At 33.9% G+C, this 23,481-nt stretch overlaps 2 protein-coding genes across 5 annotated transcripts in view; one reads left to right on the forward strand and one right to left on the reverse strand.

Moving 5' to 3' along the window:
• LOC106623482 (MPN domain-containing protein CG4751) overlaps positions 1-23,481 on the reverse strand; it is a 263,160-nt gene that overhangs the window by 86,801 nt on the left and 152,878 nt on the right. The gene's annotated exons all lie outside the window — the stretch shown is intronic.
• Positions 19,119-21,095, forward strand: LOC106623481 (uncharacterized). The gene is made up of 3 exons (XM_014243020.3): positions 19,119-19,299; positions 19,409-19,686; positions 19,772-21,095. Exons 1-3 carry the CDS (start codon positions 19,199-19,201, stop codon positions 20,308-20,310), a joined length of 918 nt encoding a protein of 305 aa, XP_014098495.2. The 5' UTR covers positions 19,119-19,198; the 3' UTR covers positions 20,311-21,095.

Consider the following 23,481-nt stretch of genomic DNA (forward strand, 5'->3'; position numbering starts at 1 on the left):
TAATTCTAATATTAGGGATATGGGCGCTGCACTGAAGTACTGAACCGATTTTGCAAATTGATATAGATATTGCACCTCAATTTTATTATATCTATCTCTAAAATTAACCGATATTTTCTGTTAAAATAAAGGCATATCCACTAAGGTGATCGCATATGAATCTCTGCGAACCTGAAAAGTTATGGTCCCTTTACGGCACATTTTTCGGCGGGATCTGACATATGATGACATTGAAGGCCCTATTTATGCAAAGGGTGTTTGATTTATATACAGTGAACCAAAAAAAACTTGTACAGAGATATTTTTTCTCATAAACTCTTTATGTAAATATGTTAATCTTATGTATTTTAGGTATTTCGTACGAAATGTCGAGAACGCAAAGTTAATAGCAAAAATAATCCGCAATCCTTACTCAAAATGAAGCTTCTGTGAATAAAAGACTGCAAACTATTATTGAGGGCAAAGGAACATATACAAAGTAATAATTTTCCGGAAGTAGTGTTAAAATGTCAAGTTGTTCAAACTATACAAGCTTTTTCTTGGTCTTCGAAAATGGCGTTATTTTGGATTTTTTAAATTTTTGGTGAAAACTGAATTTATAAAAATAAATTTAAATTTTTGGATGTGATTAAAATGACATACGATTTTATGAGGAGCGCACCGAGTTCTGAATTATTTAAATAAAATATCCGTTTATGCTTGTATATCTCACTATATTCTATTTATTTTGTCAATTTTACTTAATTTATGAATGTATGTAAAAATAGGACAATTATGGTTCTAGAAAGTTAAAAAACATTACGAAAAGACAACTTGCGGGTGCTGACGATCGATTTAACGCGGATCGGTCTCAAATCGTATATCATGTGATGCGAATTAATATCGTTTACACGATATGAGTAGAAAGAAATATACTTTTGAGCTGCACCGAAATGTGTGCTCTTTATTGATATTCTTAAGACTAACTAGTTTACATAAATCTCAGTGCTATTTATACTATTGAGCTGTATCGATAGTTATCTGTTTACTAACAGATAAAACTATTAGTTTCTATTCTTATATTTGGGTTGTTATTGATAGTGCGTTTCTATGTTCTTATCTCTAGTATTTATATTTTACAATGTGTGTTAGCTGATAGATATGTTTACATATGCTTATTTTGATTTTATGTATTTATGTCTAATAAGTGATATGTTATGTCACTTAGATATAAGTATCTATGATTTATGTATATATGTATATGTACGGTGTGTATGTGAAGTGTAGAGATCACATATTGTATGCAGATATGTATGCGGTGTGCGGCTATGTCGTTAACTCGCGCCAAATCATTGACGAATAGAATGTTTTAGCGAATGCCGTGGGGGCGATGATCCCGTCCTTATTGTTATTTGGTGATGCCATCGTGTGTGATGGTATTTTCTGTAGAGATATCCGCTGTGATATGCTCGTGTATGGTGTTCTCAAGTGTGGCGTTTTACTAGGGTGTGCCCATATTGTTCCGGTTTGAATGGAGTTTTCAGGTAGTGACAATAAATACTACAAGGGACAGGCTTAGCTCATTTAAACATGGCGAAATTTTGCCTAGTGTTATACGTGTATGCTGTTGCATGTATTTCGGCGTACTGCTAGTGGAGTAGCCGAAGGCACGGCATACGTGCTGTAAGTGTAGAAAACGGCTTTGGTGTTGAAACATATTTGATACGAATTTTGATGTGCTCGTATGTGCTTACGGTAAGCAACTTTATTTGTGGGTTTATTGGATTTTTGTTTGGACGACTTATAGATTTATTATAATAGATATGAATGTTTTGTTATTAATTTCATTTTTTTATTAATTTCATTGATCTCTTTAGTAGGCGTGTTATATTTGACCGTCATAAGCTAATAGCCAAATCGTTGACAAATAAAACACACTTAGCTTATTTCATGTTTTCGTATTGTGTTGGCATTACGGGCAAGAACAGTCAGCTGATATTCAATATACATATGTATTTCAAAATGTCTGACATGGAGAAAATTTTAGTTTGAATTTTTAAATTTGTATACGGTATGTTAATATACTATATATAAATATTTATTTTGTTAATTTGAAGTCTAGAAACCAAAAAAAAAAAATCGGAAAACAAATGTTCGTATTTTGTCTTAATTTTAACTCAATAGCCATCCATCAAAATCTGTAATTTTTGCAAAAGATTGCTTATTGTGAATGAAAAAATAAGTGGAACTGGCAATGCCTCTAGTTCAATATACAAGCTAAGATAGGTTTTGACAAGCCAATATAAATATGTTGGCTAAGTCTTCCATACAAAATAAGCTAATAGCTTAACATTCTGGTCAAATAAAACACGCCTATTATCAGCTAATTAATGATAGCAACAGCAATGCAGGGGTTTGAACCCTCTTGTACGTAGATCGGCAGGATTGTCAGCACTGGCTACGATTTGCCAAGTGGCTGGTCCTACCAGAGAACTTAAAACAATGAGAAGGTGCAGGTTCGACAGCGAACAATTTGTAGGAATTTATCAAGGAGTTCACCACATATGCACGAGAAACAAATAACATTTCTCGCTTTTATAACAGCGGTGAATCTGTAAACATACGCTCTCTTAACATAACCAAACGGCGAATATTGAAGAGAATACAATATGTATGCCAAACTGGGAATATTGATATGCCATTTGAAATATATTCCCTTTTATTGAACTATTATTTATTATTTTTTAAATTATTTTATGTTATATATCAAAATACTTTTAAATTATTACTAATAAAGTATTTTGATATATTTCTTAAAATAATTCATTAATTGTACTTGACACCATTATGGAGTCATAAAAGTACAGAATTGTGTTTTGCCGTTGGTATTTCACATTCATGCTTCAATTTTTCTTTTCAAATGCATGTGTAAACATATGTAACAGGACATACATATATTATGTCGTTTACACATTTGTATGTATTTTTATGTAGATATGTACACTCATTACTTCATGTGAAATCTCCGTTGACACATTTTTTGCTTTTATGTCAAAGAGTCAATCTGTCGAAGAACTGACGCGACGACAAAGCGTCACAACATGGTGTTGTTGGTAGAAAATCCGAGATGTGCCATACACACTCTTACAAACATACATCGCATATGGGCAAGTGCAAAGTCAATGTGTGTACAAAAAATTCAAACGTACTTACGTAAATTCTTTGACAAATACAGTCAATCCCGGTTAAGTGCCAAAACCAAAGATGCAGATTTTTTGTGCTTTGTAGTACATAAGCGATTGTGGTACTTAAGCGAGTGGTACCAAAAAAAATTATTTCTATGTATTTAAAAAAAATTACCGTTTTCTTTAAAAAATTAAGAAAAAAAAGTGAGATGCAGCAAGACACCGGCAGATAAGAGGAATTGGAGGAGTGATACTTAACCGGGGTTTACTGTATACATAAATCAGAGGAATATTGAATATTTTCTCTAAAAAGTTTCTTGAATTGTAAATCGACAAATTTACTATGTTGTCACTTTTCTTCTAAAATATTTTAATACTCATATTTGAGGGGTTGTCACTTTTCCCTTCTAGAGGGAATATCAGAAATTTGTTCAATTTATGATTTTTAGCTTTTGCCATCGTCGCGAAAAGACGCTTGTAGGCAAACGCATGCTCGGGGAGATGTGTAAGGCGTTTGCTTTTATGAATGAAACGACTTAGCTTATTGCTTGTGCGCCAGCGTTCATGAATGAAAATGTTGTTGGTGTGTGATTTACTACAAATTTAGGATTTGTCAATTTGGCTGCCATATTGATTTCTGCTGCTGATGCTATTTGAGACAATTGTTGTTTTTGTACAACAATGTTTGTATTATTCTTGTATGTAGATTTGTGTATGCATTACTTATTTTGCGCGGTCATATGCATATTTGTACATACATACTTACATATAGAGCAGTGCGCTCACATGTATTTATTGATAATTGATAATATATTATTATATTATATAATATAACATATTGATGTACATACATAAATTATTAATTCTGTAAATATTGAAATTAGAAAATTATGAAAACAGTAAAATATCATTTTTTGCATAATCTTTCACATTTTATCAATGTAGCATTTGTGCAAAATAATAATAATTTATCAATTTTTCATCATAAAAATCGTTTATGTCGCAAAAAATAATCATGCATATGTGAAGTGGCATTTGTATTTCTTGTTTTCTCATTCATTTCATTTCATTTTTCTCTTTATATTGGTAGATACGTATTTTGTCAGAGAACGTTGTTAACATTCTCATTTCTGTTAAATAACAGCTAAACTGTACAGAAAGTGGTGAACTCCTTGATCTCAAATTTTCAGCCAACCAATCGAGCATCATACAAAATTCAATTTGCACCTTCTCATTGTTTTAAGTTCTCTGGTCCTACTATGTCATGTATTTGTGACGTGCGATTGAATATGTACATAACTATGTGCTCCATGTTTTTCCCACCAGGTTAGTACGATTTCGCAATCTGAACAGAGATATAATTAGTATCTATTAGTATTTCTAAACTAGAATACCTCCTTAATATAATTTTCGCTCACGAGATTAAAATATTAAAAAAATAAAATGAGTACATGACCTTCAATATAAGTTAATAATATACCAAATTTGATTTCACGACTTCGTCGAATATTGAATGTTTAATTCTTTCGCAACATTTTTATACCCTGAACAGGGTATATTAAGTTTGCCACGGTATATACGCGAACTAGTCCGTCAGTTTTTAAGCTATCGATCTGAAATTTTGCACATGTCCTTTCCTTATTAAGACGCTGTTCATTTGTCGGAACGGCCGATATCGGACCACTATAGCATATAGTGTCCATACAAACTGAACAATCGGAATCAAGTAATAGAGAATAGAAATTGTTCAGATCAGATTACTATAGCATATATGTAGCTGCCATACAAACTGAACGATCGGAATGAAGTGCTCGTATGTAAAACTTTTTCATTTGACGATTTATCTTCACGAAATTTGGCATGGATTATTATTTAAGACAATAATGAAATCTTCGTAGAAATTTTATAGATCGGATGACTATAGCATATAGCTGCCATATTAACTGAATGATCGAAGTAAAGCACTTGCATGGAAAACTTTTTTATTTGACTAAGTATCTTCATGAAATTAGATCGGAATCAAGGTTTTGTTAGGAACCTTTGTATTTGTGAGGGGTATTATAGCGTCGGTGCAACCGAAATTAAAGTTTCTTCTTGTTTAATATAAGGTTTTGTCAACACTTGAAAGTATTTCCCCGGATTTGATACTTGTAAGTGGCAAGTGTAGCAAATGTTCCGTTACACCTGAGCTTCGCCATACATTACTTGTTTTGATTACATTATTTGGACTATAGATAGGTAAGAATGAAGTTAAGGAGAAAACTTGATGTAACTAATCATTAAGTCTGGGTGACTTATTTGTTAATTTACGTTTTTGTTTTCATTAATTAATTGTTTGAAAAAAAAATTGTATGAAAATTTATTCGAATTTAATTTATTTCAGCACTCTCAACTACATTTTCGCACATTTTTTGGACCAAATTCGGCACAATTAAAAATTGTGAAATTCCATACCTGGTACCAAGTTTCATCAAAATATTATAATATTTAATTAAATTATCGCTTGCACGAACGGACGAACGAACAGACTAGCTGACTCACAGTTAATTTTTTGTCATCCTAATTATTTATATTTATATATAACTCTATATCTAACTCAATTATGCAATCTCCGTTATAATTGTTTTAAGCAGCTGTTAAGTGAATACTTGTACAGCATGATGCGTGCGTATGAAAATTGGTCGCTGAAAGATAATCGAACATCTAGAATTGGTTCTAAATCTCTAATTTCTACAACATATAAACAAACAGGTTGTTCGAGAAAATCGGATGATAAATAAGAGCAACGTAAAATAAAATTTGTAACGCGAGCAGTCAGCGATACTTTTCCGAAAAATTTAAACAAATCCAAGGCTATCTGCTCGAAAAATGGCTATTGATGTACAATATTAATTAGAGAAGTCATACAATGTACCAACTGTTTCGTGATTATTACTGCAAATCGGTAGAAATTTGTCATAAACAAAAAAAGGATGCTTCTTCCCTGGACTACAGTAATCTATGCCATAATAGTTCCGTTTCTAAGACAAAGATCCAAAACACTAATCAGGCATTGTGCAATTCTAGCACAGCAGCATCTAGAAACGAAAAGAGTTGAAAAGGTTGCTGTTGGAGGATTGTCAAAAATTCGCACTTGAAATTAAACATAAGCTTCTTAAATCAACGCCAAACCTGCTCCAATTGCTTACCTTAGGTTATCACACAAATATTAACAAGTAAGGATGTACTAAGTAATATACTCGACTTTCCCTCACCATCTTTACTACTTTTTGCTGTATGTCTGGGATGTATGTTACATTACAAGTCGAATATATCTAGGCAACAGAAACTATGCCATAATAGTTCCGTTTCTATAAAGACAAAGATCCAAAACACTAATCAGGCATTGTGCAATTCTAGCACAGCAGCATCTAGAAACGAAAAGAGTTGAAAAGGTTGCTGTTGGAGGATTGTCAAAAATTCGCACTTGAAATTAAACATAAGCTTCTTAAATCAACGCCAAACCTGCTCCAATTGCTTACCTTAGGTTATCACACAAATATTAACAAGTAAGGATGTACTAAGTAATATACTCGACTTTCCCTCACCATCGTTACTACTTTTTGCTGTATGTCTGGGATGTATGTTACATTACAAGTCGAATATATCTAGGCAACAGAAACCACTATATTCATAACATTAGAACTGTGTTAATACGTATGTACAAACTCATATCGATAGTTTTTATTATCGGATATATCAAAGGAAAATCAACCGGAGGGCGCAATTCATTAAGTTAAGATCACAATTACAAATTGTAAGTAGTGTATGGGCGCTGGGTGATTAGTGTAGAGGATTTCACTCATATTCTTCACAATATATAATATATCTCATAATGTTAGATATGTTACATTTTGGTTATTTACTCTTAATAATAGATCTTATATATCGACCGATATAAAGGCAACCGGAATTTTTTAATTCTAATATTAGGGATATGGGCGCTGCACTGAAGTACTGAACCGATTTTGCAAATTGATATAGATATTGCACCTCAATTTTATTATATCTATCTCTAAAATTAACCGATATTTTCTGTTAAAATAAAGGCATATCCACTAAGGTGATCGCATATGAATCTCTGCGAACCTGAAAAGTTATGGTCCCTTTACGGCACATTTTTCGGCGGGATCTGACATATGATGACATTGAAGGCCCTATTTATGCAAAGGGTGTTTGATTTATATACAGTGAACCAAAAAAAACTTGTACAGAGATATTTTTTCTCATAAACTCTTTATGTAAATATGTTAATCTTATGTATTTTAGGTATTTCGTACGAAATGTCGAGAACGCAAAGTTAATAGCAAAAATAATCCGCAATCCTTACTCAAAATGAAGCTTCTGTGAATAAAAGACTGCAAACTATTATTGAGGGCAAAGGAACACATACAAAGTAATAATTTTCCGGAAGTAGTGTTAAAATGTCAAGTTGTTCAAACTATACAAGCTTTTTCTTGGTCTTCGAAAATGGCGTTATTTTGGATTTTTTAAATTTTTGGTGAAAACTAGATTTATAGAAATAAATTTAAATTTTTGGATGTGATTAAAATGACATACGATTTTATGAGGAGCGCACCGAGTTCTGAATTATTTAAATAAAATATCCGTTTATGCTTGTATATCTCACTATATTCTATTTATTTTGTCAATTTTACTTAATTTATGAATGTATGTAAAATAGGACAATTATGGTTCTAGAAAGTTAAAAAACATTACGAAAAGACAACTTGCGGGTGCTGACGATCGATTTAACGCGGATCGGTCTCAAATCGTATATCATGTGATGCGAATTAATATCGTTTACACGATATGAGTAGAAAGAAATATACTTTTGATCTGCACCGAAATGTGTGCTCTTTATTGATATTCTTAAGACTAACTAGTTTACATAAATCTCAGTGCTATTTATACTATTGAGCTGTATCGATAGTTATCTGTTTACTAACAGATAAAACTATTAGTTTCTATTCTTATATTTGGGTTGTTATTGATAGTGCGTTTCTATTGTTATATGTTCTTATCTCTAGTATTTATATTTTACAATGTGTGTTAGCTGATAGATATGTTTACATATGCTTATTTTGATTTTGTGTATTTATGTCTTATAAGTGATATGTTATGTCACTTAGATATAAGTATCTATGATTTATGTATTTATGTATATATGTATATGTACGATGTGTATGTGAAGTGTAGAGATCACATATTGTATGCAGATATGTATGCGGTGTGCGGCTATGTCGTTAACTCGCGCCAAATCATTGACGAATAGAATGTTTTAGCGAATGCCGTGGGGGCGATGATCCCGTCCTTATTGTTATTTGGTGAATCCATCGTGTGTGAAGGTAGAGATATCCGCTGTGATATGCTCGTGTATGGTGTTCTCAAGTGTGGCGTTTTACTAGGGTGTGCCCATATTGTTCCGGTTTGAATGGAGTTTTCAGGTAGTGACAATAAATACTACAAGGGACAGGCTTAGCTCATTTAAACATGGCGAAATTTTGCCTAGTGTTATACGTGTATGCTGTTGCACGTATTTCGGCGTACTGCTAGTGGAGTAGCCGAAGGCACGGCATACGTGCTGTAAGTGTAGAAAACGGCTTTGGTGTTGAAACATATTTGATACGAATTTTGATGTGCTCATATGTGCTTACGGTAAGCAACTTTATTTGTGGGTTTATTGGATTTTTGTTTGGACGACTTATAGATTTATTATAATATATATGAATGTTTTGTTATTAATTTCATTTTTTTATTAATTTCATTGATCTCTTTAGTAGGCGTGTTATATTTGACCGTCATAAGCTAATAGCCAAATCGTTGACAAATAAAACACACTTAGCTTATTTCATGTTTTCGTATTGTGTTGGCATTACGGGCAAGAACAGTCAGCTGATATTCAATATACATATGTATTTCAAAATGTCTGACATGGAGAAAATTTTAGTTTGAATTTTTAAATTTGTATACGGTATGTTAATATACTATACATAAATATTTATTTTGTTCATTTGAAGTCTAGAAACCAAAAAAAAAAATCGGAAAACAAATGTTCGTGTTTTGTCTTAATTTTAACTCAATCGCCATCCATCAAAATATGTAATTTTTGCAAAAGATTGCTTATTGTGAATGAAAAAATAAGTGGAACTGGCAATGCCTCTAGTTCAATATACAAGCTAAGATAGGTTTTGACAAGCCAATATAAATATGTTGGCTAAGTCTTCCATACAAAATAAGCTAATAGCTTAACATTCTGGTCAAATAAAACACGCCTATTATCAGCTAATTAATTATAGCAACAGCAATGCAGGGGTTTGATTGTACAACATTAATTAGAGAAGTCATACAATGTACCAACTGTTTCGTGATTATTACTGCAAATCGGTAGAAATTTGTCATAAACAAAAAAAGGATGCTTCTTCCCTGGACTACAGTAATCTATGCCATAATAGTTCCGTTTCTATAAAGACAAAGATCCAAAACACTAATCAGGGATTGTGCAATTCTAGCACAGCAGCATCTAGAAACAAAAAGAGTTGAAAAGGTTGCTGTTGGAGGATTGTCAAAAATTCGCACTTGAAATTAAACATAAGCTTCTTAAATCAACGCCAAACCTGCTCCAATTGCTTACCTTAGGTTATCACACAAATACAAACAAGTAATATACTCAACTTTCCCTCACCATCATTACTACTTTTTGCTGTATGTCTGGGATGTATGTTACATTAAAAGTCAAATACATCTAGGCAACAGAAACAACTATATTATAGCATTAAAACTGTGTTAATAGGTATAGTACAAACTCATATCGATAGTTTTTATTATCAGATATATCAGACAAAAATCAAGCTGAGGGCGCAATTCATTATGTTAAGAGCACAATTACTAATTGTAAGTAGTGTATGGGCGCTGAGTAATTAGTGTAGAGGATTTCACCCATATTCTACACAATATATAATATATCTTATAATGTTAGATATGTTACATTTTGGTTATTTACTCTTAATAATAGATCTTATATATCGACCGATATAAAGGCAACCGGAATTTTTAAATTTTAATATCAGGGATATAGGCCCTACGGAAAGTACTGAACCGATTTTGCAAATTGATATAGAGAAAAAATTGCTCCTCAATTTTATTACATATGCAGGATTCCATTGAAATATCCAATAGTGAATACACTAAAACACACAACCAGCACCGTTCATAGTTCATTTATTCTACCACAACTCCGACAAAATAAAAACGTTCACTCGCTTCGACTAGGCTTCTTAGAGTAGTAACTATCAATCCAACTGCTTACTACTTTAGCATCGTGCGCTGACAGATGCGATAGATCCACTCGATCTGTCTCCTCGCATATTCCAGTTTCAATTGAACACAGTACTTCAAACTCTTCAATTAAACCTTTGTCACCCATGACTTCAGGTCCTGTTTCTACTACGGATTTAATAATGTCCTTTTTTTCCCTGAAAACCTTCCCTGACTATCCCCGTAGTCTCTTAACTCACGGTGAGTTGACACAATCCCTTCAACACCACCAGACACACCCTCAGAACCCATCCCAGCTCCGGTGTGCCTCGCTGCTATCCCAGCAGCCTTCATAGGTTTTCTGAACTCAACACTACCTTTCCTGAAAACTAACTCAACCTCCTGAAGTACGTCATTTCCGATCATTGCTGCATACGGAATACCACGTTCCTTAACCACGTGAAATGTTACGTTCCATGAGAGTCTCTCTACTGTCATTTCGGCCGTAAAGCTGCCTAATGTCGTAAGCACGCCTTTGCCAATACCAAACAATCTCTGTTTTTCCCCAGTTAGATCTATCTCTCCTAACATCAATAGGGTATCATACCTCATGATACACGCAATGCATCCTGTATCTACTAATGCATTAAAGGTAAAGCCATTGATAGTGGCATCAACGAAAATAATTTCACCTTTACTGACAGACGTTTCCACTCTGCTATCCACCGTATTTACATGCTCACTTTTAATCATTCGGTCTCTCTGCTCTTTACATTGCTGCGCATAATGTCCCCTTTTATTATACTTAAAACAAATAATCTTACTCGATCGGGCTTCCGGACAGTCCCTCGCTATATGACCTTCTTTGTCACATTTTAAACACTCCTTTTTCATCAACCCTTTACTTTCTGTCGCAATCTGTTCCACGTATCCTTTGTTTGCAGCTATTTGTACACCCCTAACTTTCTCGTATATGAGAATTTGTTCCTTCAATTCGCCCACTGTCTTTGCTTGATATAAAATTCCCTTGTTTGTTTTAGCGTCAGGTATAACATCTACAAAATATTCTATTATACTCTTTTCATCGAGCGATATTGGCTTACCGATTTCGATGATTGAGTATAAATATTCTTGTAAACTTTCTTTTGTTTGTTTACGTTTATTTCTTAATACACGATGCACTTCGGACGCACATTATTTTTCCCCAAACTCATCAATAAGAGAGCGCTTCAAACTACTCCAGTCTCTTACACCCATCAACCCACGCACAAACCATTTCGCTGCCCCCTTGAGCAACTGCTTCGCATATACAAACCGTTGTAGATTATTCCACCCTAATGTGTCAGCTATCTCGTCAAATTCTACAACCCAGTGGTGAACGTCACAAGCATCATTTTCATAAAAATCTGAAACGCTGTCTTGAACGTCACGCAGTGTAAACAACATCTTTTGCGTATTTGATGAAGCAGCTACGGCGTCAGCATAAGATGAATTTGTCGATTCATTCGCGCTTTCGTCCTCAGCTTGCTCGTCCCCGAAAACTAAATGTTGTAGCAGGCAATTCTTTTTTTCTGCCTGTAACGTTCAACCCTAGCTCCCTTAACTTTTCTTTTAGCGTCTCTACCGTCATTGCCCTAATTGTCTCAGCGTCCATCTTACAATCGTGATAAATCGGCGAATTACACTTCAATTTTATATCCGAACAACCGTATCTTTTAGGTATATACTTTTACAAATTCAAATTAGCATTTCTCATTCCATCTAAACAATTAATCAAAACTTAAATAATTTAAAATAAGTGATACTAATCTGCAGTTACTGCTATCGGCTATCCCACCGCTGCCACCACTATCTGTTGTTGACTGTACTCGTTGCTGATGCTACTTGCTCGTCACCTCTGCTTTTCAGCGATATTGCTGTTGCATTACTGCTGGCCTGCGCGTCGCTTATAGTGTGCAGCGTCGTAACCGTTGCTTCACTGCTGGTCTGCGCGTCGCTTATAGTTATTATTTCGACTTTTTAATAATTTTGGTCGTTTCTCATCTTTAAACACTTTCTTTGGTTTTCCATTCACTCAATTTTTATTTGTTACAATTTCGTTTTTTACTTTGTATTCCGCTTTACATTTTTAACACTATAACCAGTGTGCATTTAGTACATTGACAAACACTAACAGCTCTGTCGACGCTTACGATCGATAGAAAGAACAGCGGCGCGCGCGATTATGAACACCTTTATTATTTTTTATTGTTTTTTGTTGATTAGTATATTATTTTCCTCTGTTTTCTTGTGCACGCTGATGATGATGTAGACAAAATATTAAATAATAGGTAGGTAATGTATGTAGTTTATTAAATTTTCACTGCATGCTCAAATATTTTATGTAGACACTTTTCGTTTTAATTTAAAAGTTCATCCCGGACGAGCCCGTAAATTTGTAGGATTCCATTCAAATATCCAATGGTGAATACACTAAAACACACAACCAGTACCGTTCATAGTTCATTTATTCTACCACAACTCCGGCAAAATAAAAACGTTCACTCGCTTCGATGGTTACAATGCTTGTGCTTATGTGCTAAAAAACTATAAGTATATCGACCGTTACTGTGATGGACGCTTCGTTCAGTCCGTAGTGCCAATAGTCAGTAAAACCCATTTCGTCTTTGTCGAGCTACCGTATTGCTCCTACATATATGTCTCTAAAATTAACCGATATTTTCTGTAAAAATAAAGGCATATCCACTAAGGTCATCGCATATGAATCTCTGCGAACCTGAAAAGTTATGGTCCCTTTACGGCACATTTTTCGGCGGGATCTGAAATATGATGACATTGAAGGCCCTATTTATGCAAAGGGTGTTTGATTTATATACAGTGAACCAAAAAAAACTTGTACAGAGATATTTTTTCTCATAAACTCTTTATGTAAATATGTTAATCTTATGTATTTTAGGTATTTCGTACGAAATGTCGAGAACGCAAAGTTAATAGCAAAAATTATCCTCAATCCTTACTTAAAATGAAGCTTCTGTGAATAAAAGACTGCAAACTATTATTGAGGGCAAAGGAACATATACAAAGTAATAATTTTCCGAAAGTAGTGTTAAAATGTCAAGTTGTTCAAACTATACAAGCTTTTTCTTGGTCTTCGAAAATGGCGTTATTTTGGATTTTTTAAATTTTTGGTGAAAACTGAATTTATAAAAATAAATTTAAATTTTTGGATGTGATTAAAATGACATACGATTTTATGAGGAGCGCACCGAGTTCTGAATTATTTAAATAAAATATCCGTTTATGCTTGTATATCTCACTATATTCTATTTATTTTGTCAATTTTACTTAATTTATGAATGTATGTAAAATAGGACAATTATGGTTCTAGAAAGTTAATAAACATTACGAAAAGACAACTTGCGGGTTCTGACGATCGATTTAACGCGGATCGGTCTCAAATCGTTTATCATGTGATGCGAATTAATATCGTTTACACGATATGAGTAGAAAGAAATATACTTTTGAGCTGCACCGAAATGTGTGCTCTTTATTGATATTCTTAAGACTAACTAGTTTACATAAATCTCAGTGCTATTTATACTATTGAGCTGTATCGATAGTTATCTGTTTACTAACAGATAAAACTATTAGTTTCTATTCTTATATTTGGGTTGTTATTGATAGTGCGTTTCTATTGTTATATGTTCTTATCTCTAGTATTTATATTTTACAATGTGTGTTAGCTGATAGATATGTTTACATATGCTTATTTTGATTTTGTGTATTTATGTCTAATAAGTGATATGTTATGTCACTTAGATATAAGTATCTATGATTTATGTATGTATGTATATATGTATATGTACGATGTGTATGTGAAGTGTAGAGATCACATATTGTATGCAGATATGTATGCGGTGTGCGGCTATGTCGTTAAGTGCCGTTTCAGACAGGGATTCAAAAGAGTCTGAGGTTTTTCAAATTTTCTTTTGGTGTCGCTCTGGGCATTCACACGGTCAAAAAGAGTCCAGCAACTCGAGTCTAGTTTTTCTGCATTCCTTTTCACAAAATTTTCGTAAATATTTGTGCGGTTCGACTGCGCAACACCGCGCAACACTGCGTGCTGCGTATTTCATTTGTATGTTGGGATAATGGTCACACATTTTGCTTGCAATGAATTACCATGAATATGGTAGAACAATATGCATAATACAAGTACCTACCCGCTAAATAGTTTCAAAGAAATACTAAAGACGGGAATTCCCTAATCCACAAGAATGTATTGAATATCCGCAACTAATATTTTCAAGGCCAAATTTATAATAGGAATTTCCTAATCTTTAAGTATTAAAAACTCATAATTTCTTTACTCCGTATTAAAAATTCATAATTTCTTTACTCCATAATCTATATCTTAATTTTCTCCTTATTTACAATTTGTCATAATATTTCTATTATTCTATGCATACGTATTTGCATATTACATACAAAAATAGATAACAGAACTCAAATTTGCGATCGAATTCAATTGAAACCGAGCGCTCTTGCAACCATTCAAAGGATTTGAAAGTGAAAAGGAATGCTGAAAAGGGTAGCAGCGAGCTGTTACGAACAAGAACACAAAGCGTGCCACCCGAACACGAGTGGCACGGTCCCTTCGTCTTTCCTCGTCGTCCCCTCACCCACAATCAACTGGTATGAGACTCTTTTGCGTCCCAATGTGAAACGGCACTAACTCGCGCCAAATCATTGACGAATAGAATGTTTTAGCGAATGCCGTGGGGGCGATGATCCCGTCCTTATTGTTATTTGGTGAATCCATCGTGTGTGAAGGTAGAGATATCCGCTGTGATATGCTCGTGTATGGTGTTCTCAAGTGTGGCGTTTTACTAGGGTGTGCCCATATTGTTCCGGTTTGAATGGAGTTTTCAGGTAGTGACAATAAATACTACAAGGGACAGGCTTAGCTCATTTAAACATAGCGAAATTTTGCCTACTGTTATACGTGTATGCTGTTGCATGAATTTCGGCGTACTGCTAGTGTAGTAGCCGAAGGCACGGCATACGTGCTGTAAGTGTAGAAAACGGCTTTGGTGTTGAAACATATTTGAAACGAATTTTGATGTGCTCGTTTTTGCTTACGGTAAGCAACTTATTTGTGGGTTTATTGGATTTTTGTTTGGACGACTTATAGATTTATTATAATATATATGAATGCTTTGTTATTAATTTCATTTTTTTATTAATTTCATTGATCTCTTTAGTAGGCGTGTTACATTTGACCGTCATAAGCTAGTAGCCAAATCGTTGACAAATAAAACACACTTAGCTTATTTCATGTTTTCGTATTGTGTTGGCATTACGGGCAAGAACAGTCAGCTGATATTCAATATACATATGTATTTCAAAATGTCTGACATGGAGAAAATTTTAGTTTGAATTTTTAAATTTGTATACGGTATGTTAATATACTATACATAAATATTTATTTTGTTAATTTGAAGTCTAGAAACCAAAAAAAAACATCGGAAAACAAATATTCGTATTTTGTCTTAATGTTAACTCAATAGCCATCCATCAAAATCTGTAATTTTTGCAAAAGATTGCTTATTGTGAATGAAAAAATAAGTGGAACTGGCAATGCCTCTAGTTCAATATACAAGCTAAGATAGGTTTTGACAAGCCAATATAAATATGTTGGCTAAGTCTTCCATACAAAATAAGCTAATAGCTTAACATTCTGGTCAAATAAAACACGCCTATTATCAGCTAATTAATGATAGCAACAGCAATGCAGGGGTTTGAACCCTCTTGTACGTAGATCGGCAGGATTGTCAGCACTGACGTGCGATTGAATATGTACATAACTATGTGCTCCTTGTTTTTCCCACCAGGTTAGTACGATTTCGCAATCTGAACAGAGATATAATTAGTATCTATAAGTATTTCTAAACTAGAATACCTCCTTAATATAATTGTCGCTCACGAGATTAAAATATTAAAAAAATTAAATGAGTACATGACCTTCAATATAAGTTAATAATATACCAAATTTGATTTCACGATTTCGTTGAATATTGAATGTTGAATTCTTTCGCAACATTTTTATACCCTGAACAGGGTATATTAAGTTTGCCACGGTATATACGCGAACTAGTTCGTCAGTTTTTAAGCTATCGATCTGAAATTTTGCACATGTCCTTTCCTTACTAAGATGCTGTTCATTTGTCGGACCACTATACCATATAATTACCATACAAAGAGAATAGAAATTGTTCAGATCATATTGCTATAGCACATATGTAGCTGCCATACAAACTGAACGATCGGAATCAAGTGCTCGTATGTAAAACTTTTTCATTTGACGATTTATCTTCACGAAATTTGGCATGGATTATTATTTAAGACAATAATGAAATCTCCGAAGAAATTTTATAGATCGGATGACTATAGCGTATAGCTGCCATATTAACTGAACGATCGAAATAAAGCACTCGCATGGAAAACTTTTTTATTTGTGAGGGGTATTATAGCTTCGGTCCAACCGAAATTAAAGTTTCTTCTTGTTTAATATAAGGTTTTGTTAACACTTGAAAGAATTTCCACGGATTTGATACTTGTAAGTGGCAAATGTAGGAAATGTTCCGTAACACCTGAACTTCGCCCTTCATTACTTGTTTTGATTACATTATTTGGACTATAGATAGGTGAGAATGAAGTTATGGAGAAAACTTGATGTAACTAATTATTAAGTCTAGGTGACTTATTTGCTAATTTACGTTTTTGTTTTCATTAATTAATTGTTTCAAACAAAAATTTTATAGAAAATTTATTCGAATTTAATTAATTTCAGCACTCTCAACTACGATTTCGCACATGTTTTGGACCAAATTCGGCACAATTAAAAATTGTGAAATTCCATACCTGGTACCAAGTTTCATCAAGATATTATAATAATTAAATTATCGCTTGCACGAACGGACGGGCAGACAAACAGTTAATTTTTTAGTCATCCTAATCATTTATATTTATATATAACTCTATATCTAACTCAATTAGTTATAATTGTTATAAGCAGCTGTTAAGTGAAACTTTTATACCATACTTGTACAGCATGATGTGTGCTTATAAAAATTGGTCGCTAAAACATAATTGAACATCTAGAATTGGTTCTAAATCTCTAATTTCTACAACATATAAATAAACAGGTTGTTCGAGAAAATCGGATGATAAATAAGAGCAACGTAATATAAAATTTGTAACGGGAGCAGTCAGCGATATATTTTCCGAAAAATTTTAACAAATCCGAGGCTATCTGCTTGAAAAATGGCTATTGATGTACAACATTAATTAGAGAAGTCATACAATGCACCAACTGCCTGCCAGGTGTTTCGTGATTATTATTGCAAATCGGTAGAAATTAGTCGTAAGCAAGAAAAGGATGCTTTTTCCCTGGACTACAGAAATCTATGCCATAATAGTTCCGTTTCTATAAAGACAAAGATCCAAAACACTAACCTGAAAAGTTATGGTCTCTTTACGGCACATTTTTCGGCGGGATCTGACATATCTTGAAGGCCCTATTTATGCAAAGGGTGTTTGATTTATATACAGTGAACCAAAAAAACTTGTACAGAGATATTTTTTCTCATAAACTATTTATGTAAATATGTTCATCTTATGTATTTTAAGTATTTCGTACGAAATGTCGAGAACGCAAAGTTAATAGCAAAAATAATCCGCAATCCTTACTCAAAATGAAGCTTCTGTGAATAAAAGACTGCAAACTATTATTGAGGGCAAAGGAACACATACAAAGTAATAATTTTCCGGAAGTAGTGTTAAAATGTCAAGTTGTTCAAACTATACAAGCTTTTTCTTGGTCTTGGAAAATGGCGTTATTTTGGATTTTTTAAATTTTTGGAAAACTGGATTTATAAAAATAAATTTAAATTTTTGGATGTATTAAAATGACATACGACTTTATGGGGAGCGCACCGCGTTATTCATTCGGAATTATTTAAATAAAATATCCGTTTAAGCTTGTATATAATCTCACTATATTCTATTTATTTTGTCAATTTTACTTAATTTATGAATGTATGTAAAATAGGACAATTATGGTTCTAGAAAGTTAATAAACATTATGAAAAGACAACTTGCGGGTGCTGACGATCGATTTAACTCGGATCGGTCTCAAATTGTATATCATGTGGCGCGCCGAATCATTGACGAATAGAATGTTTTAGCGAATGCCATGGGGGCGATGATCCCGTCCTTATTGTTATTTGGTGATGCCATCGTGTGTGATGGTATATTCTGTAGAGATATCCGCTGTGATATGCTCGTGTATGGTGTTCTCAAGTGTAAGGTTTTACTAGGGTGTGCCCATATTGTACTGGTTTGAATGGAGTTTAGAGGCAGTGATATTAAATACTACAAGGGGCAGGCATAGCTCATTTAACCCTCATGTTAGTAACCAACTTTACCGACGCCTTTTAGCAACCGGGTGCCACGATCTGAGTATTAAAAATTCAATTATTAATAGTCAGTGACAATTTAAAGAAAAAAATAACAACGTAGAATCGAGAATGACATCTGAAACCTATTTGGGACACTCCAGGTAGTCGGCCGGCTTTTATTGTTCGGAGCCGAGCAGATGCCGTTCGAGAGAGAAAGAAAAACTCAAGGTTATTTCTTTGTTTTCTATCACGCACTAGATTCGAGCATTTTTTAGTATGCAACAGATTTTTAGTGGGATCAGACGTGTTTCATATATTGTTCTCTTTACAGTGAAAAATAAAGCTATGGAACAGTTATCGAGAGCTGACTATGCTCGGTACGTAAACGTTACATATATCTAACATTTGTAAATATTTTAATTACAATTTTGTGTAATATAATTATAATTATTTACGACGTATATAACATAATATCTAATTTATTAGGTTAAGTGCAACCCAAAGGAATGAGTACTTGAGGAAAATACTTGGAGAACACGACAGTGATTCGAGTAGGGTTTCTGATAGCGATGACGAAGACTGGATTCCAGCAAATAGAGCTAGACATCAAAATCAACAAGGAAATTCAGTGCGTGACCAACCAGAAGATTCTGAAGATACAGAAGAAATCGCTAAAGAGAATTCAGCAGTAGAAGAAGAAGAAAAAGTTGAGAGCAGCGAGAGTGAAGATGATGACAATGAAGTAGAAACAGCTGAGCCTGAAGGTAGTAAAATATTTGTTCTTAGCAATGATTGAAATAATAATTATTTTTCTTAAATAATTAATTAATGTTGTTATTATTATTTTAGGAAGAGCTCAAGAACCATCTGGGAGTTTTATTGCCAAAGATAAAACAGTGTGGAACAAAACTCCACCAACTCAGCATCAGACCGCAGCTCATAATGTTGTACGCCGGCGGAGTAGGCCTCATCGCAGTACGGAAACGTTGTCAATTAGCGAGACTTTCAAAAAAATATTTACTTACGAAATGGTTGATATAATCGTCCGTCACACTAATAAAAAAGCTGAAACAATTTTCCAAGAGTACAATCCGAACCATACAAACTTACAGCATCAATGGAAACCCGTTACGATACCCGAAATTTATTGGTTCTTCGGAATCTTGATTTGTGCTGGAGCAAATAATTCGAATACAGATCATGACATGTGGCACTCCAATTCTTATCCGCTGTATCGCGCGACGATGGGATTAACGAGATTCCATAATATTCTGCGTTTTTTGCGATTCGACAATGGTAATACTCAAAGTGAACGTAAAAAAGAAGACAAGGCAGCTCCAATTCGTGTTGTATGTACAATGTCAATATATTCCATCGAAACCAGCTAAGTGTGGTATTAAGATCTGGTGGATTTATGATACAGAAAACGCGTATTCTTTGCAAGGGATTATGTACACTGGCAAAACAAATAATACTCGAGAAAAAATCAGGGTGAAAGAGTAGTGAAAGAATTGGCGGCTCCGTACCGAGGTAGTGGTAGAAACATCTGCATGGAATATTACCATTGTTGGGATGCTAAAAAATAATGAATCTTACATCTCTAGTGTTATGATAGCGAATAAGACACGGGAGCAGTATTCCACAGTTTTTGGATTTCACGAAAAGGTTACCATGTGTTCCTAAGTTCATAAAAAAAAGAAAGCTGTCATTCTGATATCTACAATGCATTCAGATATATCAGTTGGTGATGACGCTAAATGAAAACCAGAAATAATAATTTTCTTTTGATAAATATTAAGCTAAGTGAAGAACTTGCATTACCGATGATTGAACATCGCACGGCGAGTCCACGAGTAATGAGCTACTTCTCAACAAAAATGCCATTGAAAGTGTATTAAACCATATGCTGACAGAAACAGTCGTGATAAATCCTGGTGCAGAGACTCCAAAAGATAAAACCGGAAAGAAAAAAGTAACAGGAACTTGTCATGTTTGCAATGCTTTACCAATAAGAAGACGGCGAAAGACACGTAAGGCCTGTGCCAATTGTCACCAACCTGTGTGTGACGAGCACTCAGTTAATCGTGTACAATGTGTTCAATGTGATTAATTATAAAAAAAGTCTAATATTTCTTTATTTTTTTAATACAATTTAGTTGCATGCATTAATAGAAATTATATACAATTTTTTCCCTATGCTTTCCACTGTGGGTACCCGGTTGATATGGTCGATGGCTAGAGTTTAAGCTTATTTAAAAAAAAAAAAAAACAAAAAAAAACAAGTAAGGAAGGGCTAAGTTCGGATGTAACCGAACATTTTATACTCTCGCAAAGTCAAATGGTATACTCGTTTGAGATTTCTTTGTGGATTGACTGATATTTTCGGTAGAAGGTCAACTATAGGCAATGGGGTCCATATATTTTGTACTTAGGGGTTTGAACAGTTTCGGTTCGATTTAGACAATTTTTGGCCGCAAGGTGGCCGACTTTAATTGCATTATTCACGCAAAGTTTTACCCCGATATAATCATTGTTACCTGATTTGCATAGTGGAAAGTGAAAGAATCAGATGGAATTGAAAATGGTGTTACATGGGAAGTAAGCGTGGTTGTAGTCCGATTTCGCCCATTTTCGCACTATGACATAGAAACATGAAAAGAACGTTATGCACCGAATTTGGTTGAAATCGATTAAGCAGATCCCAAGATATGGGTTTTCACCTAAAAGTGGGCTGTGCCACGCCCACTGACTAATTTTGAACGCGGTTCCTATAAAGCCAATTTATACCATCTCAGAGATAAAATTTAATGTCTCTGGCGTGTTTAGTGCTTGATTTATCGCGCTTTTAGTAGTTTTTAACAGTACCGTTATATGGGGAGTGGGGGAGTTGCAACCCGATTTCAACTATTTTCACACCGTCAATAGAAGTGCTAAAAACATTTGCTTCTAGTATATTTTGTTATTATAGCATTAGCGGCTTAGGAGATATGCAAATTAAACCTATTAGAGGCGGGACCACGCCCAATTTTAAAAAAAAAGTTTTAACTGCAGATGCCAATCCCTAATGTGATCCTGTGTACCAAATAACAGTCGCGTATCTTATTGCGGAGCTTAGTTATGGCAAGTTATTTGTTTTTGATTAATGGCGTTTTGTGGGCGTGGCAGTGGTCCGATTACGCCCATCTGCAATACCAACCGTCTCACGGTACCAAGAAACATGTCTACCAAGTTTCATAAAGATATCTCAATTTTTACTCAAGTTAGAGCTTGCACGGACGGACAGACAGTCACCCGGATTTCAACTCGTCTCTTCATCCTGATCATTTATATATACATAACCCTATATCTAACTCGATTAGTTTTAGGTGATACAAACAACCGTTAGGTGAACAAAACTATTATACTCTGTAGCAACAGGTTGCGAGAGTATAATAAATCAATTAAATGAACTCACAAATAGCTTTATTTTAAGTTAAAAAAAACGACGATTTGAAAGCTTAAAATGAAATATTGCATTTTTTTAAGCTATTCACACATATACACCGCGGGTACCCGGTTACTAACATAAGGGTTAATATCATTTTCGCTCACGAGATTAAAATATATTAATAAAACTAAGTGAGTACATGACCTTCAATATAAGTTAATAATATACCAAATTTGATTTCACGATTTCGTCGAATAGTGAATGTTGAATTCTTTCGCAACATTTTTATACCCTGAACAGGGTATATTAAGTTTGCCACGGTATATACGCGAACTAGTCCGTCAGTTTTTAAGCTATCGATCTGAAATTTTGCACATGTCCTTTCCTTATTAAGACGCTGTTCATTTGTCGGAACGGCCGATATCGGACCACTATAGCATATAGTGTCCATACAAACTGAACAATCGGAATCAAGTAATAGAAAATAGAAATTGTTCAGATCAGATTACTATAGCATATATGTAGCTGCCATACAAATTGAACGATCGGAATCAATTGCTCGTATGGAAAACTTTTTCATTTGACGATTTATCTTCACGAAATTTGACATGGATTATTATTTAAGACAATAATGAAATCTCCGAAGAAATTTTATAGATCGGATGACTATAGCATATAGCTGCCATATTAACTGAACGATCGAAATAAAGCACTTACATGGAAAACTTTTCTATTTGACTAAGTATCCTCATGAAATTAGATCGGAATCAAGTTTTTGTAAGGAACCTTTGTATTTGTGAGGGGTATTATAGCTTCGGTGCAACCGAAAATAAAGTTTCTTCTTGTTTAATATAAGGTTTTGTCAACACTGGAAAGTATTTCCCCGGATTTGATTTGTAAGTGGCAAGTTGTTAATTTACGTTTTTGTTTTCATTAATGTTTAAAAAAAAAATTGTATGAAAATTTATTCGAATTTAATTAATTTCAGCACTCTCAACTACATTTTCGCACATTTTTTGGACCAAATTCGGCACAATTAAAAATTGTGAAATTCCATACCTGGTACCAAGTTTCATCAAGATATTATAATATTTAATTAAATTATCGGTTGCACGAACGGACGAACGAATAG

This window comes from Bactrocera oleae, chromosome 3 (genome assembly GCF_042242935.1).
Source record: "Bactrocera oleae isolate idBacOlea1 chromosome 3, idBacOlea1, whole genome shotgun sequence".
Classification (NCBI taxonomy): domain Eukaryota; kingdom Metazoa; phylum Arthropoda; class Insecta; order Diptera; family Tephritidae; genus Bactrocera; species Bactrocera oleae.

What these genes read in the sequence shown, in the direction of transcription:
- LOC106623481 (XM_014243020.3), top strand. Translation starts at nt 19,199, where the DNA reads ATGCAACAGATTTTTAGTGGGATCAGACGTGTTTCATATATTGTTCTC. An exon ending in TCGAGAGCTGACTATGCTCG is followed by an intron (nt 19,300 to 19,408) that starts GTACGTAAACGT and finishes CTAATTTATTAG; the next exon opens with GTTAAGTGCAACCCAAAGGA. An exon ending in AGAAACAGCTGAGCCTGAAG is followed by an intron (nt 19,687 to 19,771) that starts GTAGTAAAATAT and finishes TTATTATTTTAG; the next exon opens with GAAGAGCTCAAGAACCATCT.